Source organism: Haliaeetus albicilla, chromosome Z (assembly GCF_947461875.1).
Source record: "Haliaeetus albicilla chromosome Z, bHalAlb1.1, whole genome shotgun sequence".
Taxonomy (NCBI): domain Eukaryota; kingdom Metazoa; phylum Chordata; class Aves; order Accipitriformes; family Accipitridae; genus Haliaeetus; species Haliaeetus albicilla.
Genome location: NC_091516.1, coordinates 3,063,617 through 3,082,731, shown reverse-complemented (window position 1 = coordinate 3,082,731; position 19,115 = coordinate 3,063,617). Strand labels below are relative to the sequence as shown.

General features: G+C 36.7%; 1 protein-coding gene across 3 annotated transcripts in view; it reads left to right on the top strand.

The window, feature by feature from the left end:
* OXCT1 (3-oxoacid CoA-transferase 1) overlaps positions 1-19,115 on the top strand; it is an 85,039-nt gene that overhangs the window by 37,230 nt on the left and 28,694 nt on the right. For all 3 annotated transcript variants that reach the window (XM_069776627.1, XM_069776628.1, XM_069776629.1), the window contains exons 8-13: positions 9,228-9,335; positions 12,032-12,143; positions 12,634-12,728; positions 13,378-13,426; positions 16,826-16,898; positions 17,662-17,737. In XM_069776627.1, coding sequence (XP_069632728.1) covers positions 9,228-9,335; positions 12,032-12,143; positions 12,634-12,728; positions 13,378-13,426; positions 16,826-16,898; positions 17,662-17,737 — 513 coding nt within the window. The remainder of the gene's footprint in view (positions 1-9,227; positions 9,336-12,031; positions 12,144-12,633; positions 12,729-13,377; positions 13,427-16,825; positions 16,899-17,661; positions 17,738-19,115) is intronic.

Here is a 19,115-nt window from a genome sequence, read left to right as displayed (position 1 = left end):
CTTGGGATGAGGCCAGCTGAGTAACAGGCTTCCTGTCTTGGGCAGCAGCACATTCTTGATGCTGTGGTATTTGGGGTTATTAGGAGGGGTTATATGCTTTGTGTTTGTTTGCGTTTGCCACCAGCTATTAGAAGAGACTCCTGTCCCCCCATGCACACCAAAGTAGACTATCACTTGATTTTCCTGAGCTATATATACACTCAGTTTCTCCTGTTCATGCATTGAGAAAAGCTATTTTTACATGTTTTTGGTCTTAAATTTTACAGAAATGTGATGGTGGATGTGCTTCATTCGTTCAAAAATAGAACTAATCTGGGATTTTAAGAAACTCCAGATTTAAGGGACTAACTTGAGCCATCATACAAGTAGAAATGAATTGCTGTTTGTGATGGATTCCATCAAATTCTATCAACGTTGAACATCCACTAACCAAATGTATCCAATTTAGATGTGTGCCAGGAGGCTTATGGGAAAGCAGAGGACCATACGAGTTATATGAAGTTGGCCACCCAACCACCCACTTCAAGACATTGTCTAGACTTTCAGATACAAGAACAAAAATTGCTAAATGAATGTGAAGGTTTCTGAGAGTGCTGAATTTTTCTTTCAACAATTCAGACAAATCACATACAGCAAAGAAACCTATCATTACTGTATTTCTATTTTGAGGGGGCTGGCAAGGGCAGGGTTAAAAACCCAAACAAACAGTTTATATAAAAAACAATTTAAATACATTGAGTAAGAGTTCTGTTGGGAATTTTAAGCCAATTGGTATTGGCTTGATGTGCTTCAGTGGTTATTCTGCCTGATTAATAAATACAGAGACAGAATAGAATACTTGGTATGATCAGGAGATTAGAGGTCACACTTATTATGACTTTGAATGTCAGATCTGCTAAAGACAATTTTTCACCATTCCTAGAGGGAAAGAAATCAGAATTTTCTCATCAGGCTGTGATAAGCAAAAACTTTCATTTTTATGGTGTGAAGGACTGATTTAACATGTTTCTGTCAGCTTTAGCATCAAATAATATTTTTGGTTCTATGAAGCACTTTATTCTTGTTTTTTATTTCCATGTATGTCTAGTGCTCTCCTTTTTACACAGCTTTTAGGAAGGATAATGATTAAGTGTCAGAAAAGTTTTATTTTTCTTAAAATTTGTTACTTGCAATTTCTTGATACCCACATTTCTGTGGTTTATGATTAATCTGTTGAAAGTGTCTAAACAGCATGACATACTACCATCAGTTGTTTTCTTTCTTCCAATCCTTTCCTTGAAAAATACTCTGACTGCCTTCTTCCTTAACACTGCTAAAAAGTTTTATTGATCTTGAATACTTTGGGGATTTAGGATATCTGCTATGATTTTGAAGGTGAAACAGACCACACTGATCCCTCGTTGAGAAAGAAAGTGGTAGCACGTAAAGTAGTTTTCAGAAATCTTTGTGAACTACTGTCTATAACGAAGGTCTGAAATAAGGAGTATAACTAATACTTGATACATATGTGCACATAAAGTGCCATTTTGACATGATGTGTCTTTTCATTGCCTTTATTGAAATACCTGTGGGGTTTCTTTTTCTTACCAGAGAGAACCAGCAACATAATTTGTTACAAAATAGCTGCTAATACATTGTTTTACCCTCATTACCTTCCTATATGTCTCCTGCTTAGCATGCTCTGGTCTGATCCTTAGTTAGAGGTATTCCTTGAATTTGAGGGTGGCTTAGTTGGACTTGCATAGTCTGGAAATACAAAGAATTCTTTCTTGGGTGGTGCAATTAAATCTGCAATTTTTTTTTTTTTTTTTTTGACTTTTCTACCTGTCCCTTCAGTACTTAAATTCCTCTTAGTTAATTTTTGAAAGTAAAGCTTGAATTTATCTCCTGACCTTTAAGTTACATTTCTTTGAATGTGTAGAAGATGAGATCTCTTTCAGTCTCTTTCAATTTGTCATTTCTCTGATATAAGTAAGAAAACAAAATCTTTTGTTGGGATTAAAGCTAATTTTTTTTTAAGGTTTTGATTCTTCTTGGTGATATGTGAATAATTTTAATAAAAAATGTCAGTTACTTATTTTTACCTTCTAATCAGTTCACAGGCTTTCGATCTAATGTATTTTGAAAATAAGCAATGAAATACAGGAATAATGTATTTAAAGCAACATACATTTTGTTTGCAAAAATGTTAAATGATATCATTCCAGTAGAGTTAATATTGTTAGCAGCTATTCTGTTCTGGAGTGGAAAGATTTGGGATGTGGTCAGTTACCTTACTCAGCAGAGGTATCTGCTACAAGTTAAGCAACTTCTTTTGCTCTTAGCTAGCCATTAACAAATGAAGACTATATTCACTAATTTTGGGGTTTGTTTGTTTTCTTCTGTTTTTTTCTCCAATTATTTTTAATTATTTGATTGAAAAATAATTACATAATGTAATCTAAAAAAAATATTTTCCAAAATTGCCTTTTACAGATCTGAGAAGGCAATTTTATGTATTCCATGTGGATGGTTATGTTTCATTTTGTGTTAAGAACTTAGGTGCTGAATACAAATTAGGCACTTTATAATTAAAAGGTAAGAACATAATTATGTTCCCATTTTTGTTGTCACTACTATCATCCAGTTGAGTATAGTAAAAATAAGCACTGAGCACTATGAAGTGGCCTCATTTCATCAAGAAAGCACGAGTCACAAAACGTGATCACAGCTAGCATAAGTTCATTGCTGGCTTACATCAAAACAACCAGATTTTAAGAAAGGTTTAGGAAGGCATCACTCCTTGGGTTTGCATGCTGCAGGAGGTTGGGCTGGTTGGTAATACTGGGACTGGTAGATTGCTGGATCTTGAAGTAATCTCTCATACTTTTAATTCAGGTAGTTCACAGTAGAAAAATAGTGTAAAATCCAAATGAATAAATTTAAGGAAGCAAGAATACAGCTGTCATTTATCACTTCCACTTTTTGATGCATACCAAATTATATAGACCTACTTGTGCAAATAGTCAAACAAGCAATTCCAGCAATTTAATGGAGTAACTTCAGTAACCAATCATAGTTAGCAGACTCTGCTTTTTCATTCATTATCTACTTTGTGAACATCTTGAGGAAAAACCTGCAAGTTTCAGTTTAAATTTACTGAAAACATTTTTACAGTACATATTTATAGGCACGGTTGATAGCAGGCATTTATTGTTGAAGTAGCTACTCTTTTACAAAATCACTTCTATTGTGATTTAAGTGAGTCTGCCTAAGTGAGTTTTTATTTTGGGTAAAACTGCCCAGTTATAAGAAAAAAGAAAAGGTGAAAATACGTTGTTTTGAGAGTGTTGTTTTCTTAGGATTATGCCTTTGAGAAATTTCAGTATCTTCTCACTTTGAACATGTTATGGAAACTTAGGAATATTGTATATCCTGGCTGTGGTGGAATGTGACTAGCCTAAAAATATCTGAAGAAGTGTAGCTCTATGTATATGGTAGAATTTTTTCAGAGGCTGCTGGTTAAATTTTTCATATTCTTTCATGCATGCATACAGCTTTACATATAGATAGCTTTTGCAGGTAATCAAGTATGCTGCTTCTTTTTTTCGCAGTTGTTATCCCAGAACTGCTATGCATGAGTACCTAGAGCAGGTAATTCAGTGCAGTCTGTTTTCTTCTTTGCTGTCAGCAGTACAGCATGGAGGAAGATCTTAAATGTGTGGAATGGAAAGGGGTAGTTGGAGAAAACAGGCAGCAGGTGCAGAGAAGTGTGAAAGAAGAGATTAAGCCTGAGGCAACTAGAAGTGGAGGTAATTGAGGAGACTTAGAACAGAGAAAACAAAGTTGAAATGAGTATAATCTAGCAGGGGTTCCTAATTTATAAGGATCTGTAGCCACATGACGAAAAACCTGGAGACAAACCTAGAAGATTTATGTCAGCTTTGCTTCCCTAATGATTGGATATGACGTACTGGCAACACACCTCACTGTTTTCCTGTGTGGTGTTAATAGAGGATAACAGTCTACTAGAAACCAGGGAAAAAAATGTAAAGATACATAGCATCTTCATTGGTATGGAACGGGCAAATAAAGAACAGCTCCGTGCTGTTCCTGTATTGCAAAGGAAGGAAGCACACAGTGAAATTACAAAAGATAATGAGAAATGTTTTTCATACTAGATAAATTGCAGAAATGCAATGATAGAGTCTTTTGGGTTCCGAGTAAACTATTAGACAAGTTCATGGTCTATCAGAAGCTATAAAGCAAGGTAGTCTATGTGCAGCCTCTGACTGATGACATCCTTAAACTGCACATTGCTAGAAGCTGGAAGAATATAACTAGAAGTACCATGCTGTCTTTTAAGCTCCTGTTCTTTGCTGAGAAGAAGGGTTACTGGATTAAATGGACCTTCAGTGTGACCCAGATCAGTCTCATTAGGCTAAAGGTGCTCTAATAAATCTGAACTTCACAGATTTTTACTGTTCCCGTGCCCCTCAGTATGCTTATGAAGACATGTATTCCAAGGTTGATGTGAGCATAACGTGGTGATTATTGACCAAGATGTGCCTTTATCAGACTACTTGGTAGCTGCTTGCTTTTTAAAGTTGTAAAAGTCTCTTCTTCAGGATGGCTATTGACTGTCATTTCATTACCATAGGGGTTTTGCAGGAGTAGAAATTTCATGGTCTGTGTGATCTTAGAGTCAGAAAAGGACAGAACTGAACTCAGAAGATCCTCTGCTTCATCTCCCTGCATGCAGGCAGAACTGAGTAAATATTAACCAGCTTTGCTTTTTCCTGTAGCCCAGTAAGTTTGTATAGTGTGTTCCTAATTTCCAGTGACCTGTTTTCAGAGTGTATTCCACTGTTTTACAATATCAAAGCTTTTTGTGAAATTCAGTCTAAACAATTAAAATTATTTTTGTTTGTCATTAGCCGTAGGGAACAGTTAATCACAGTTTCTGTGATCTGGAGTGAACCAGCCATATACAACTTTTCCTCATAGCCCTTACTATGTTGTTTTAAATTTTTTTTTTAACTTCTTACAATTTTATAAATGTTACAATGAATTGTGCAGTGACATCCTGACTCTTCCAGTAGTGACCTAAAGAAGTGCTCTAATGAGTTTGTCTTGAGCATCTAAGGGGCTAAATTTGATTTCATTCTTCTGTTGGATTGGACATTTGACCAGTTGTAAAGTTTTATTCTAGTTATGTTCTGCTGGGTATTTTTATTATTTCAGTTTGAAGAACTGAAGTGTACTAGTATAATTAAGATAGTGATAGAGAGATTTAATAAAGCCAGTGTAAAAATAAGCTACTTAAAATTGCATAGATTTTGTTAAGCGCTTGCTCTCTCCCCCAGTCTCTTTCTCTCTCTCACCCACCCACCCACGCACGTTTTTGATTTTTTTTCCCATAATAAGGAATTATATTGTCATTTCTGGTTATAGCTTAATCTTATGAAAACTGAGATTTAAAACTAAAACAGCTGAAAACATTTCACATATCATAAAGGACCTAATTAGGCTGCAGAAATAGGCTAAAAGGTACATTCTGAAAGGAAAGGCCTTTTTATTTTCAAGTGTTTTGGCATGAGTAGTTGTGTCATTGTAATTTCCTTGCCAATTTTTGGTCATGAACTGGAATTTTTTATCTTTCTTACTTGAAGACCATAACCTTCGAGGTTCCCTTTCTCTCTCTGGAAGCCTTCAGAAATTCTGAAATAAAACTGTAGAAGAGTAGCTGAATTTCCATAAGCAAAAATAAATCAAACTACTTTAAAAAGGGAAAAGTAGATGTAAATTACAGAAGGAAATGATATTGTGAAACAAATGACCATTGATTCTATGAGTGCTGATACCAAAAGGAATGGCAGAAGGCTCTTGTGATTCATAGCAGAGAACAGCTTTTATGTTCTGGGTGTACTTGCCGATAAACCAGTATTCAGAAGTGATTGAATTTATTCATTCTGCTCCCATTGTCAGCAATCAGACAAGATTTGCAAGAACATTTATACCCAGGAAGAAAACCAATACTGTGAAACTATTGAAACAATGAAAAGATATTTGAATCATGTGTCAGAGCCTTCCCAGGAGAGGGAACTCAGCCCATACAGTCTCTTGAAGTTACTGTTTAGCTTCACCTGTGTAGCAAAGATGCAAACATTTTCTATCTTTTAGCATGTTGATGAAATTAAGATTTAAAATGAACACATGTGATCAAGGCAATCTAAATGGTACTGGAGTATTTTGATTTGCTAATTGAAAAAAGTGCAGGAGTTGGTCTGCCCTGATTAGTTTCCTCTTCATGCTTTGCCAGACTTTGTATCTTGTGGATGGGACGCGATACACTGATTTTTGATGTTTACAGGGGTTCTTCTGTACATGACAAAGTAAAGCCTGAGGCAAGGTAAATAGGGAGAAGAAAGAAGAAAAGGATAGATAGGATGGAGAGCAGAACAGCAAGAAAACTCACACACATACTTTTAATTATTAATATGAATGCTCTCCTGCATGTCTCACTGAGGCTTAGGCTGTGGATGTGTTACAGAAAAGACTCACAAAGGAATATGAAACCTGAAAGGGAAGTCAGTATGCCCAGCTATGGAACTCTTTATTTTTGCATTATCATTCTAATCTAGAAAGATGCTTGGGTTATGTCTTGCAGTGGTCACAGAAAGTTAAGTTGCTGATTCCCATAGCCATCAGATTTCCTGGATTCACTTCCATTGGCACAGCTTCATCTGTGGTAGCAGTGCTGGCAACACTGATGGAGGCTGCTGGCAGCCCGTCTACAGTGTCTCAGCTGGAGTATCATCTAGTTCCCTGTGAGCAGAGTCGGGAGAGAGAGTTGGAGCAATCAGATGATATTTGTACTTCCCCTGCACAAATGCTTTCTTTTTCATACAAACATGCTGATCAATTTCACTTGCAGAACTGGATGATAGGTATTCTTGCAGACATTATGTGCAAATTTTTAATCCCTTTTCAAAATTCCATTTTATTGCTATATGGATATTTTAACTTACTTAATTTTAGTCACATTTGATGCTTATTTCACATAATGGTAGACCATGGAAATTGCAAAACACCGGTAAGAATAATGGGGGGCTGCCTGTGAACACAAAGGTGTTCCAGTCTGCAGGGATCCTTAGGCCATCTGAAATCCCTAGGAAAAAATACAGATTGTCTGTGTTATGTTCATTTAGGATAATATACTGAAATCATAAATAATTACATTGCTGGTTCTTGTGAGGAAAAGCTATCATGCTGACTGCTGTTTCCAAAGAGACAAAATACTAACCAGTTAAGGCAATGGGGTGGCTAATAACAAAATCCAGCAATTTATTGTTGGATAAATTATTCTGTGTATTCTATGGGGGGAGAGATACAGTGTGTCAATTTTTCTGACAGCATAATTCTGTTGAAGTTGGTTGAATTGTGCCAGCAAAGATTTTGGTTTTATAATCTCAGCTACTGCAGCAAATAAATGTAGTTCTTTTATGAGAAAGTTCAGATCGGTAGCAATTAGTATTCCCCAGGCCTAATTTTCCACCTGGTAAGTGAAGACAAATATATTTAGAAAAGGTGAATTTGGGAGTTCTGCTGGTAACAGATCATCTGCTTGCTTATGGCTTCATTGAAAAATCTTGTCCCCTGCATCTCCTCCCTTTTGAGCATGTTCTAATAGCAGTCAGTGCACCAAGAGCATAGTGTGCTTCAGCTGTGTGCTTCAGGATTTTTTCATTTTACCCTGTGTTTGACTTTGTCGGCTTATTAATTTTAAAACTCATGTATAAGATAAGAAACTTCATAGGGCACAGATGTGATTGCACTGTTTTTTCATTAAAACAGTAGTCTGACTTTTTAAAATACTGATTTGATTTTCTTTCCTTATCTTGTGGATAAGGACTTTCTGGATGTGTGATTCTGCTCTCCATGAACACTGAGGTTGGTGTGGCAGTGGCTGTTATCGCCTCTTCCTTACCTCCTTTGCCTTACAGATTTCATAACTTGTCTCTTCCTGTCTGTTTACTCCAGGGTTTTTCTTAGGGATCGTCTGAAACCGATCCTGTGATCTTTAGTTTGTTATTTTTTCGTCTTCCTCTGCTGCTTTTAAGGTGGATTTGTTTGTTTGTTTATTGTCACACTGCAAGGCATGGTAGGAAGGTAATTGTCTATCAGATGTACTATAGATTTTATTATTGATCACATTGTGCAGTAACAGTAGGATGTCAAATTGAATTTTAAGCTCTTCAGTGTTCCTTCACTAGTGATGGCTGCTAAGTTATGTACCCCTACTGATACATCATACCCTTGGTCTTGTTTTGGGGTTCTTAGACTTTGGACATTCCTGAAAGTTTAACTAGTTCCTGGTGAAAAAGCAGTTGGAAACTTATTTAATTTCTTTTTGAGTAGATTGTTTCAGATGTTATCTTTGACCTGTTGCTTTAACGTTATACGTTTTCTCTGTGGTCGGATGCAGGTACAGCCCTAACAGTAGTGTCTGTTTTGTGGCAGAGTGAGATGTGCTTTCTGCACCTGAGACTTGCCAGGGAAAGCACCAGACATGGCTGAGGGTCTGTGCTGCAGGCATCTGGCCACAGCAGGGTCTCTAGCTAGACCACCCTGAACTCAGACACAGAACGAAGGAAACCCCTGTTGTCTGTGGTGCTCCAAATAGGTGACATTTCAAATGTACTATGTGTGGATCAGTACCATTTTGCGCTGAATCTCTGTTTCACTAACTATAGAGACTTCTAGATCTTCACATCTTTCTTGCAATCAATTATTACAGTTCAAATGTATTCAATTTTATTTTTGAGTACACTATGGAGAAACTTCAAGCCTGCTTCTGTGTTTGTGTACTTAAAATTTGTACTTCTGTTTTGTACTCTGACATTTTGTTACCAGCGTATTGTTTCCTTCTGTTTGGATGGCAATTATTTGTAGGTACAAATAACTCTGATGTAACTGCACATGGTATATTTCTTTTAGGTGCTTGTACAAGGCGGGCTGTTAAAATATAAACTACTTTCAATTTGTGTGTAGAAATATCCTTTGAAAGAAGAGGAAAGATAAGCATCTAAAATAGTGTATTTTAAGGGGTATATCTATTTTGTCCCATTCCTTAGTTTTCTTGATTTGATCCACTGTATATTTAATATTTGAAACTTCATTGCTAATAAAATCTCTCACTGAATACTTTTCTCTACATATTTTCAATTTCCCTTTTCTCTCTGTAGGTGGAAGAAATTGTTGATATAGGAGCATTTGCCCCAGAAGACATTCATGTTCCCAAAATCTATGTTGATCGTCTGATACAAGGAGAGAAGTTTGAGAAGAGAATTGAAGTAAGTAACCTAGCTTCTTGGTCACAACATATTTCAGCTTGGGGTGTATTTTAGAATTTTCAGGGTTTTTACTCTAGCTACCAAGTCTTAGCACTGAGAAAATAGTATAAGAAAGACCTGTCAAGTTTTGCTAAGTACTAGAGCTTAGGTAGGTCCTTAGGTAGTTAGTAGTTAGTTGGAAGCCTGAGAATTGAGCCTTGTTTCTTATACCTCAGCCTCTTTGGTTCAGTCCCTGAATAATTTGGAGCAACTGCCTGTAGTCCTAGATGGCTTTAACGCAGTTGAAAATTTGATGGAAAATGGTACTTCATCCTCCTTCCTTGTCTCAGTTCACCTTCTGTAGACCCAACAAGGGGAACAAATAGACTACGAACTTACTTGAACAATTGGATACTTTCTTTTCTGCTGGACAGCTTTTGACGTGGGCACATAGGGCCAGTCTCAGTCCTTTTTGTGCTGCGTATTGAACCACGTTACATTGCAAAGGTCCTGGAACCTTTCTTTCCTTTTCTTTAATCAGGAATTTTTTAGCCAGTAGCATTTCTGGTCTGAATAAAAGATGTCAGTAGCTATTAAAAATTGCAGCAATAATATTCTGTCATTGAAAACATGATTAAGTTATTGATCTTTGTTTCTGTGGCTTTGCCTCACTCAAGCTGTGTCCCTATATTCATTTTGGTGGTGTGACAATGCTCTTGAAGTGCAATTGAAAATTCTATATTTCTCCTGTGTCTCCATACTCTGGAGGTGGGAATTAATCAAAATGTCATCAGAAGAGCTGGTGGAGGGGGAGATATGTGACACAAGGAAAAAAATATCTTGGGGGAAAAAAAGTGCAGAAAGGAATTGTAATAATTAAACTTTTATTATTAAAATCAAGTCACAAAGTCCTAGAAAGTCATACAAGGCCTTTTGTCTGACTAAACGCTTTTATGAATGTTGAGGTTTAAAAGCTTTTTTTTTTTTCCTTTCCATCTGTTCATTCTGCAAAAGCATATCGCAAGTTGTTGAGTATTTGACTAGAAACAGATGTGTCAAACCTTTTTTTTTTTTTCCCCTTTTTTCTTTCTCTGGGCATGTTGTGTTAGACTGCAATTAATGGCCTGTTTCCTTCTTCTGAATGGATGCAGTATCTCACAGAAAAGCTTTTAACTTTCATGAGAGAAATCCATTTTGCATTTTTTAAACTGCTGTTCCTATTGCAGTTTGGCAGTGGGTGAAGGGGTGACTCTGTCCAGGGAAGACCTTTATACAAACACCTGATTTTCTTTGGCTTGGCTGCATAAGTGAATACACCTATTTAGTCAACTGCCCCCTTCCCTATATGCTTAAGAAAAAAAGGAAGTGAGAGGGGGAAGAAAAAAGTGCTACTATAAATGGCACAGCAAAGTTGTAACAGAGATTAATTTTGTTTGTGTAATTTTGTAATTCTGGCAGTGGCACCTCTCATTAATAGAAGTATAGGAAGGAAATGGCAGATTTATTTACTCTTCCGTAAAAGATGATACAAGAAGGAAGTGGCTGTACCTATGAAAGCGTTGAGTATGATAAGTGGTAAAAGGAGAGATGAGGAATAAAGAGAATAAAGAGGAACTAGTCTGTCATAATTCTTACTGGCTTTAAATAGCAGTTCCTGCCTAATTTGGCTCAGATGTGGTCCCTGTAATGCAGGTCATACTTTCTATCCAACATTCTTTTTGCTGCAGAGAAACCCTCTGTGATTGTTCTTACTTTTTCCATAACTCATAAGTGAAACAATTCTAGGGAAAATAGCCAAGGCATAAAAAGAAAGTTGCTGGGAAATTCAAGAGGATTGATACTGACTCTTTCTGACTGCCTAAGAGGAAAGTGAATCCCAACATGGGAGAAAAAGACACTACAAAAATTCTTTTGTGGTGATGAAAAAGAACAGAGGATAATTTTGCCTGATGTGTTCGTTATGGCCTGAAGTAGGAAAGGATGTGAAGACATAATGGGGGTGCAGGACATGATGTTGCCCAGAGCAGCCTTATATGCATGGGAGGATTGTGCAAAGAACATAATCTATGTAAACAATAATTTACAAAAAAAGGTCTTACAAACTTCTTGAATGTCATGGCATTTTCACCTACATGTGATTTAGAAAGCATCAGCCTAAGGCCAGGAAATCTCAGGAAGCAACTTCAAGCAGATTTATGCAAGATGATACAGATTTATGTTTGAAAACTTAGTTGCTTAGCTCCCAGTATCTTTAGATGACTGGCATTTGTCTGTCTCATGCATATAAATCTAGAACAGCACCAATGAACTGAATGAATGCAGAAGGAGAGCAGTATTTGTGTTTTAGGCTGACATTTTACAAATCTATTTAGGTATCTCTGAGGTAATGAATCTCAGACTTGCTAGTATTTGCACTAATGCTTGGTGCCTTCTTAACCAGTGGCATATGTGTCACATACTCTTTCAACCTTGGCAATACAGACAAAGAAATAACATTTTGCTCTAAAGCTATCATTGGGGATATTTGATGACTCCATTGGCTTAGATAAGCTTGAACTGATAGAATAAAAGGTTGGTTTTTGTGGAAGATGGATAGATAACGTTATTCTTAGACCAAATATCTCAGTGCAATCACAAATCAGGCTTTTGTCTCTTGAGAAGCAAGAATTTTTTAGAATCTGGATTCTAATCTTTACTTACAATTACTTCTTTTGCAGCGCTTATCAATCCGAAAGCCTGAAGACTCAAAAGCCAAACAAAAACAAGGAGACAATGTGAGAGAGAGGATCATCAGACGGGCTGCTTTGGAGTTTGAGGATGGCATGTATGGTATCCTTCAGCTGTGCTATAGCTTAAAGTGCCGACTCATAAGAATAACAACTGCAGCTGTTTTGTTTAAAACAGGTTAATTACCATGCTCATTGTCTTTCCCAGAGCCTGGGGTTCCCTCATTTTCGTAACACCCTATTGAAATAGATGGGATGTTAAGGCATAGGGTACCTGGAATTTTAATCAGGCATATCTGGAAAGTCTGTTAGCAGTTGAATGTCTTGCAAGAATTTCCTGAAAAAAGTTACATATGTTGGAAATGAAGCTTACTTGCACTGTGCATTTTTTATCATGTAAAGGATTTGACAGAATGCAATTAGACAGCCCAAATGGCAAAATAATTCATCACAAATCTGAGGCATCTAACTAAAAATGGAAGTGTTTGTGAAGAGAACAGTTCTAATCTAATACTAGTACAATGATAACTTTTTTTAATTTACTAGTTTGCAGTAAGTGTGTTCCTGTTTGTTCCTTAACCCATTCTCTTCAGCTAATCTGGGTATTGGAATCCCACTGTTGGCCAGTAACTTCATCAGTCCAGACATAACTGTTCACTTACAGAGTGAAAATGGAGTCCTGGGTTTGGTAAGAATATATCTTGGTCACTTATTGCAGTGTACTTACCTTGCAGTGGCTGAGTTTTATTCCCTGCCCACCCCCAACTAAAAATCATATTCAAATATATGCAATATTGTGTGATCATAAAATTCTCATTGTAGCACAGGGAAGTTTTTAAGGAAATGTTCATTTCAGGATTATAGTGCTACTTTGGTAAGTGTGTTCTTAAGTACATGTTTTGCTGGAAGAAGCGAGAACTTTCAGTAGTTTGCAAGACCAAGCCTTGTAAGCCTTAGCAGACATGATGTTAAATAAAGCTTAAAGTGAATATTATTTTCACTGTTGTATGGCTTTATGAAGTTGCACCTACATACCTTTTTCTGAAAAATGTCTCACTTTGGTTAAAACCAAAAAACCAAAAAAACCAAACCAAACAAACTCCCTACTTCATGGTTATTTAGTAATTCTAACAGCCAATATGTCCATCAGTCCTGATATGTTAGTTGATGTAAATTGTGGCTTGTGTCATCAGGGATGTTGCTCTGCTAAAGATAAAAAAATGCATGTCTGTGATGATCTGTTGTCAGTAATAAGCATTAGAAATAATAAAGCAGTTATGAATTGTGTCTCAAAGGTATTTTAATACAAAGCTGACATATGTCTCTATTCTTGTCAGGGTCCTTATCCACTTGAAAATGAAGTAGATCCAGACCTGATTAATGCAGGTAAAATACTTTAAATAAATTTAATTTATGGAAAATGCTTATTCAGTGTTAATCTAAAAGTTTTCTTTTGAGTCAGTATTTGAACCCAGACTCCTGTTTTATTTACTTACAAATATTAATATTTTTGTCTTCTTTTAAGTGCAGGCTGGTTTTGATCAACGGAGATGTTTAATATTCTGGTTAGAGAGCTTATGCTTTGATGCATTTTAGTAGCTACTGAAGGAAACTCTCTTCCAGGCCAGGCAGTAAAGGGTCAAATCTTCCTTTTCATAAGTGGGATTGTTTTGTGAAGCCTATATGTGAATACGGATTTGTTTTCCTGCTACTTTTCACCTTGTGTTTTCTAGAAAATGGTTTTCAATTATTTATGTTTGGGACATGTTTTAAAATGTCCTGTGTATAATGGCCTTGTTTATTCCTGGCTAGTGAGTTGCCAGGAATGCAACTCATTTGCATTTGGAGAGGGAGCAGTAGCCAGGGCAGGGGGAAAGAGCTTCCCAAACGGGACCTGGCACACTGTAGGGCTCTGTTGCAGGCCGCTGCTTTTGCCACTTTAGGGAGGGAATGCCAGTCCTCACGTACTGTTTTTGCCCAGCTGTTTTGGGGCATTGCACCTCAGAAGCAGCCATACAATGTAAAAACTTGAGCTTTTTATGGGTTAGTGCGTCTGTCTTGATTTCTGTGTTCTTCATGGAAAGTTGTGCCTGTGTCTGTTCTCTGTTTCCATGTAAAGTTAACATGTACATATTGCATTGTGACTAACAGAAGTAGGCCTTGGCACCTTATAAAGTCTCATTGACGTTAATGGTATAGGTTATAGACCCATAGCTGACATCTTAAGAGTTGTTTTTTTCATGTGGAAAACCTATGCATTTTGTATTTTTTATTTATGTATACATATACATATATGTATGCCTGTGTACATATGTATCTGTATAGACAGTATGCTTCTCAGCGGCTGTTAGAAAGTATAATTAAACTCTGAAAAGTAAAAGGAGATAAAGCACTGACATCAAACAAGCTTTTAATTTAGTATCAGGGTGCAGTCCAGCAATTGTTCACTGACTTGAAGTATCTGCTACCTGGCTTAACTAAACTAATTGGTACCATTATCATACCATAACATAGGATGTTATTGCCCCTGTTTCAGTATGATATTTTAAACAAGGAGTTATTTAAGGCCATCTTCAGATTTGAAATAAGAAATTATTAAGGAATTGAGTCGAGCATTTCACCAGTAGCTGGGTAACTGTTGTGATATACTGTGTGAAGAAAGGTGTCAGAAGCACCTGAGAGCTCTGTTAATGCTTGAACTGAAATGGAGGTGTTTTTTTCTTAAAAAAAAAAGAAAAAAGTATATATAGAAGGTGTCACTGAAAAGAAAAAATTATTTAGATAAAAAACATTTGCTATGAAAGGTGAAATTATACGCACGCACACTAGAACTTAAGTACTAATACGGGTGCATTAGAAATGAATACATTAACAGAGTGGTGATGGAAAAAATATCCAAGAACTTGATAAATACTCTGAGAAATCATTGTGTTTTTATATTGTGTTTTGAATTGTTATTTATGGTTGATAAATATTTTTGAAGAGGTAATCTTGCAGGGATGAAGCTAACAGAAGAGGTCAGAATGCAACATGGAAACCAGATTATTCTAGTATTGGTAATTCAGCGTTAAGCACCTTCACATCTTCCTCTGAAGCTGCAGTAGAAAGGACACAGGATAGCTGAACCTCAGCTGTACCGCTATAATTATTATTGTTATCATTGCTGAAACATTCAGAATCTGCTAAAACCTGACAGTTGGATTAAGACCATTCTAGGTGCTTTCCAGCCAAATTTATAAAACCATGTGAAGAAAACAGAAGCTAAATGGCAAGGGACAGGATTTAATTCTGTTCACATTCATTGACTGGAATGGGTCAGTATCAGCCCCCAAAGTCCACATTTTCAAAATATGCTCCCAGTTTGGGCTTTTGCCAGATTTTTATCTGAAAATGTAATTATATTTCTCTGAACTATGTACCATTTTTTGTTTGTCCCATTTTCTGAATATCTCACATGATGTTTATCTTCACTATAATTGAAAGGTAGACTTTTGTCTTACAGCAGAAATATTTATAAGTAGTGACTTCCTGAGAGCATTTTCAAGAAGTGGGTAATACAGTGCTCTTGTTACCTTATTCTGTGGTCCTCAGCCTGTGTCTCTTCTCAGCATTGCCTTAGCTTGTCACTTTATCCCAGAGTTCTCAGTCCATGTTGCTGCTTGCAGGTGGTATTGTCTCCCCACTTCCTTGGGTGCGTGCCTGGTAGGGAAAGAGAAGTCAGACAGTCTCAGCAGGGCTGGATGTTAGCATGGTGAATTCTTGTGATCTGACTGCAAGACCACTTGTATGACCTTAATTTTATGGTATTTTGTGTGTCAAAATTTAATTTCCATACAATGTCTTGGCAATATAATATACATCAAGTGAACTCAATAAATCAAAGCAGGTAACTTAGGTCTCTATTTTAACTTTCCTACAGTGTTTCCTTCCCTTTTCCCATCCTCTTAGTTAATCTCATTGTCTCTCTTTCCCTGTTTTCTGGAAACTGTTTAATGATGTCTCATTCCTCTTCCCCCTTGTTGTTACACTAACTTTTTCTTCACAATGTTATCTGGTGCTAAAGTCTTTGGTTTTTTTTCTCTCAAATTTGCCATGCTTAGTCTCTAATTTCACCTTCAGCTGTGTTTCTTATGCCTTTCCAGAGGCACTCTGTATACATGGTTGTTGCTTAGACTGATTCAAAGTGCTGGCAGGAGAGGAAAGGGTGGGCTCTGGGCAGAGTCAAAATAAGACACTTGCATGTGTGCTCCATTGCTTGACCCAAGCACTGTGCAGAGAACAGTACAGCACACAGAAGCACATTTTCCTGTGCACTTTAACAAAGCAAGAGTAGACTAGATCTGTCATTTATTTTTCTGTATTCTACATCGTTATCTTTCTAGACTGTTCAATGTGGTCTACTCGCTCTTCTTTGCAACTTCCCTGTCTCCTGAAGATTCTATTTCTCTGTTTCAGAAGAGAGCTACCTCTTACTTTTCCTGTGGATAGAGCAGAAGGCTGAAGTCCACAGAGATTTCTTAGCCTCTGGTGTCAGTGATGTCTTGCCTGCAGCTGCTGATGGCCAAAGAGCGGGCAATCCTGTCATTAAGAACTGTAACAAACTGCTTCACAATTCATTATGATTGATTAGGTTTACATGTGACATAGTAAGTGTAATGAGGTCCATAGTTGTACAGAATCCAAAGGAAATAATTGATAAAAACCCTTTATTTCTTGGTTAATAGCTGTGACTTCATTTGTCAAAGAGACAAAATACATACATACTATAGCTTATTTCTTTTACAGGTAAGGAGACAGTCACTGTTCTTCCAGGTTCTTCCTATTTCTCTAGTGATGAATCATTTGCAATGATAAGAGGGTACGTAACACAAACCCTGATCTTTTGAAACGTGGAAAGAATAAACTGAGTCAGTGACTGAACTCATTAGTAATTCTTTGAAATGTGGTTAGCATTTAACAACCTGTAAAATGATCGTGGACTTAATCAGTGATGGTTTACAGAGGATCAGGTCTAGCTATTGGAAGTAGAAAACCACTGTAACTAATAGATACCGTAGTGATGTTTGTATCTACCACCACCTGGCCATATATAAACACATTTATAACTATGTTTTAACAACTGCTATTTGGTCATTTCCAAGTATCTAATCTGTACTTGCACTCTGTATATTCTCTTTGATCCACTTGCAACTGTGGTCCTCATTCCACCTCCCTGATGGAAATTCACCATCTGCACCTGTTTTTTGTTTGTTTTTCAGCAAGGAGGTTGGATGCAAACAAACACTAAATCCTAATGGCTCTGAAAAGATAATGAGTGCATGTAAATATGTGGAGTGCACTTAAAAGTATGAGTTCAGAGCTGATTGACTGTGCATGCAATTAACCAAAACCAGAAAAAGTAATAACATTTTTGAGGCTCAGTGTGCAGACAGCAAAATTTGTATCAGCGATACATCTAGAGGGGAAAAAAAGCCCAACTACATGTGTGACAAAATGGTTGCTCCCTCTGTGGTATGCCACCATTTTTCTATTGATGTAATGAGAATGTGAACAAAAGCTTGCTAAGATTTGTGGGCTGTTACTTGAACATGGTATGCTAATTACACACTTTCTGTTGCCAGAGGCCATGTTGATTTGACAATGCTTGGAGCTATGCAGGTGTCTAAGTACGGTGACCTGGCCAACTGGATGATTCCTGTAAGTAGGTGTTTGTACTGCTGTCAGTGCACTGTATTTAGGATAATATATATGTAGCTGAGGGTCAGGCAAAGGAGAAAAGGGCTGAAGCAGAATGGGGGTTGTGAAGCTCAAAGCATTAAAATAGAAGATATTTTTGCTCAGGGTATGTATACAGTTATCTTTAGAGTGAAAATTCAACTTTTGCTGTATTTAGATAAACTTCAAAATCAACATATTTTCTACAGATATTTTCCCAATATATTTAGTTGACTGTCCAGAGCTTGTTTGATTCTAGTTAGCATCAGTTTCCAAAGATACATCACAATTGGAGACTATCAGAATTATTTTTGTGGTATTTTCAACTTGCTAGTAACATCTGTGTTGAAGTAAAACATTCAACAGTCTAAACTGCTTCTAAAAACTCAGCTTTAGCTTTTGTCCGAGACTTAGACTGAACAAAAGCACAGAATTCACAGGCACTGCAGGCACAAATAATTCTACAATACCATACAATGCTTTCAGGGACTAAGTAATATTCACTTTTCCAGTAGCTTTGTGCACTTTTAACTTTGTTTCAGAATACTTTTCGCCATATAGAAGTTAGACTCATTTTTCTGATCATGATGTTGGAATTCTTTCACTGACAGTTTTTGTGACTTGTCTTTCAAGGTCTGAACTATCAAAACAAGAAGCTGCCATTTTGCATTAATAAAACTGATTCATTTACAATCATATTTCTTGAAACATCGAAGCTTAGATTGTATTCTGAGTTTTTCTTGAAACTGTGCAGACTTACATAGTCCTTCCTTCAGTGCTTTATGTTCTCTGGAAGATGCTGATTTTAGTTTTGCATCCATATCAAGGGCATTATTTTCCATATCTGGAATTGCTTATTTTGCTTATGAAGATGCCTCTCCATTCTGTTCAGCCCCAAATTTATGAAAAACAGGTATATTTTCAAAACAGAAAAGTATAAAATACAACTTTGGGTAGCTTTTATTTATCTTTTCCTTACCTTTGAAGTGTACCTTTTTACTAGCAGACACCACATGGGTTCGTGCAACTTTTTGCTGTCCTAATTTGCCACTCTTACTAGCCTTTAACTGTCTGCAAATTCCTTGTGCAGTGAGTTTGTATTTACTTGTGAGTAAATATGCCTGATGACACCATAAATCCAGCCAAGAGCCTTTCCAATCAGCAATCATTTCCTTTTGGTTACTTTGTTTTGAGATCTGTTGGTCAGATGATTCGTAATCTGCTTTATTGATGTGTTATTACTATTCTACAGTACAGATTTTTTAAATGGGATTAACCAGCATGTAAGCATTCAGATCTTCCTGCTTTTCCTGTAAATGAGATGATATGTTATCGTCAGTTAAGTTGAACTGTGAGCGAG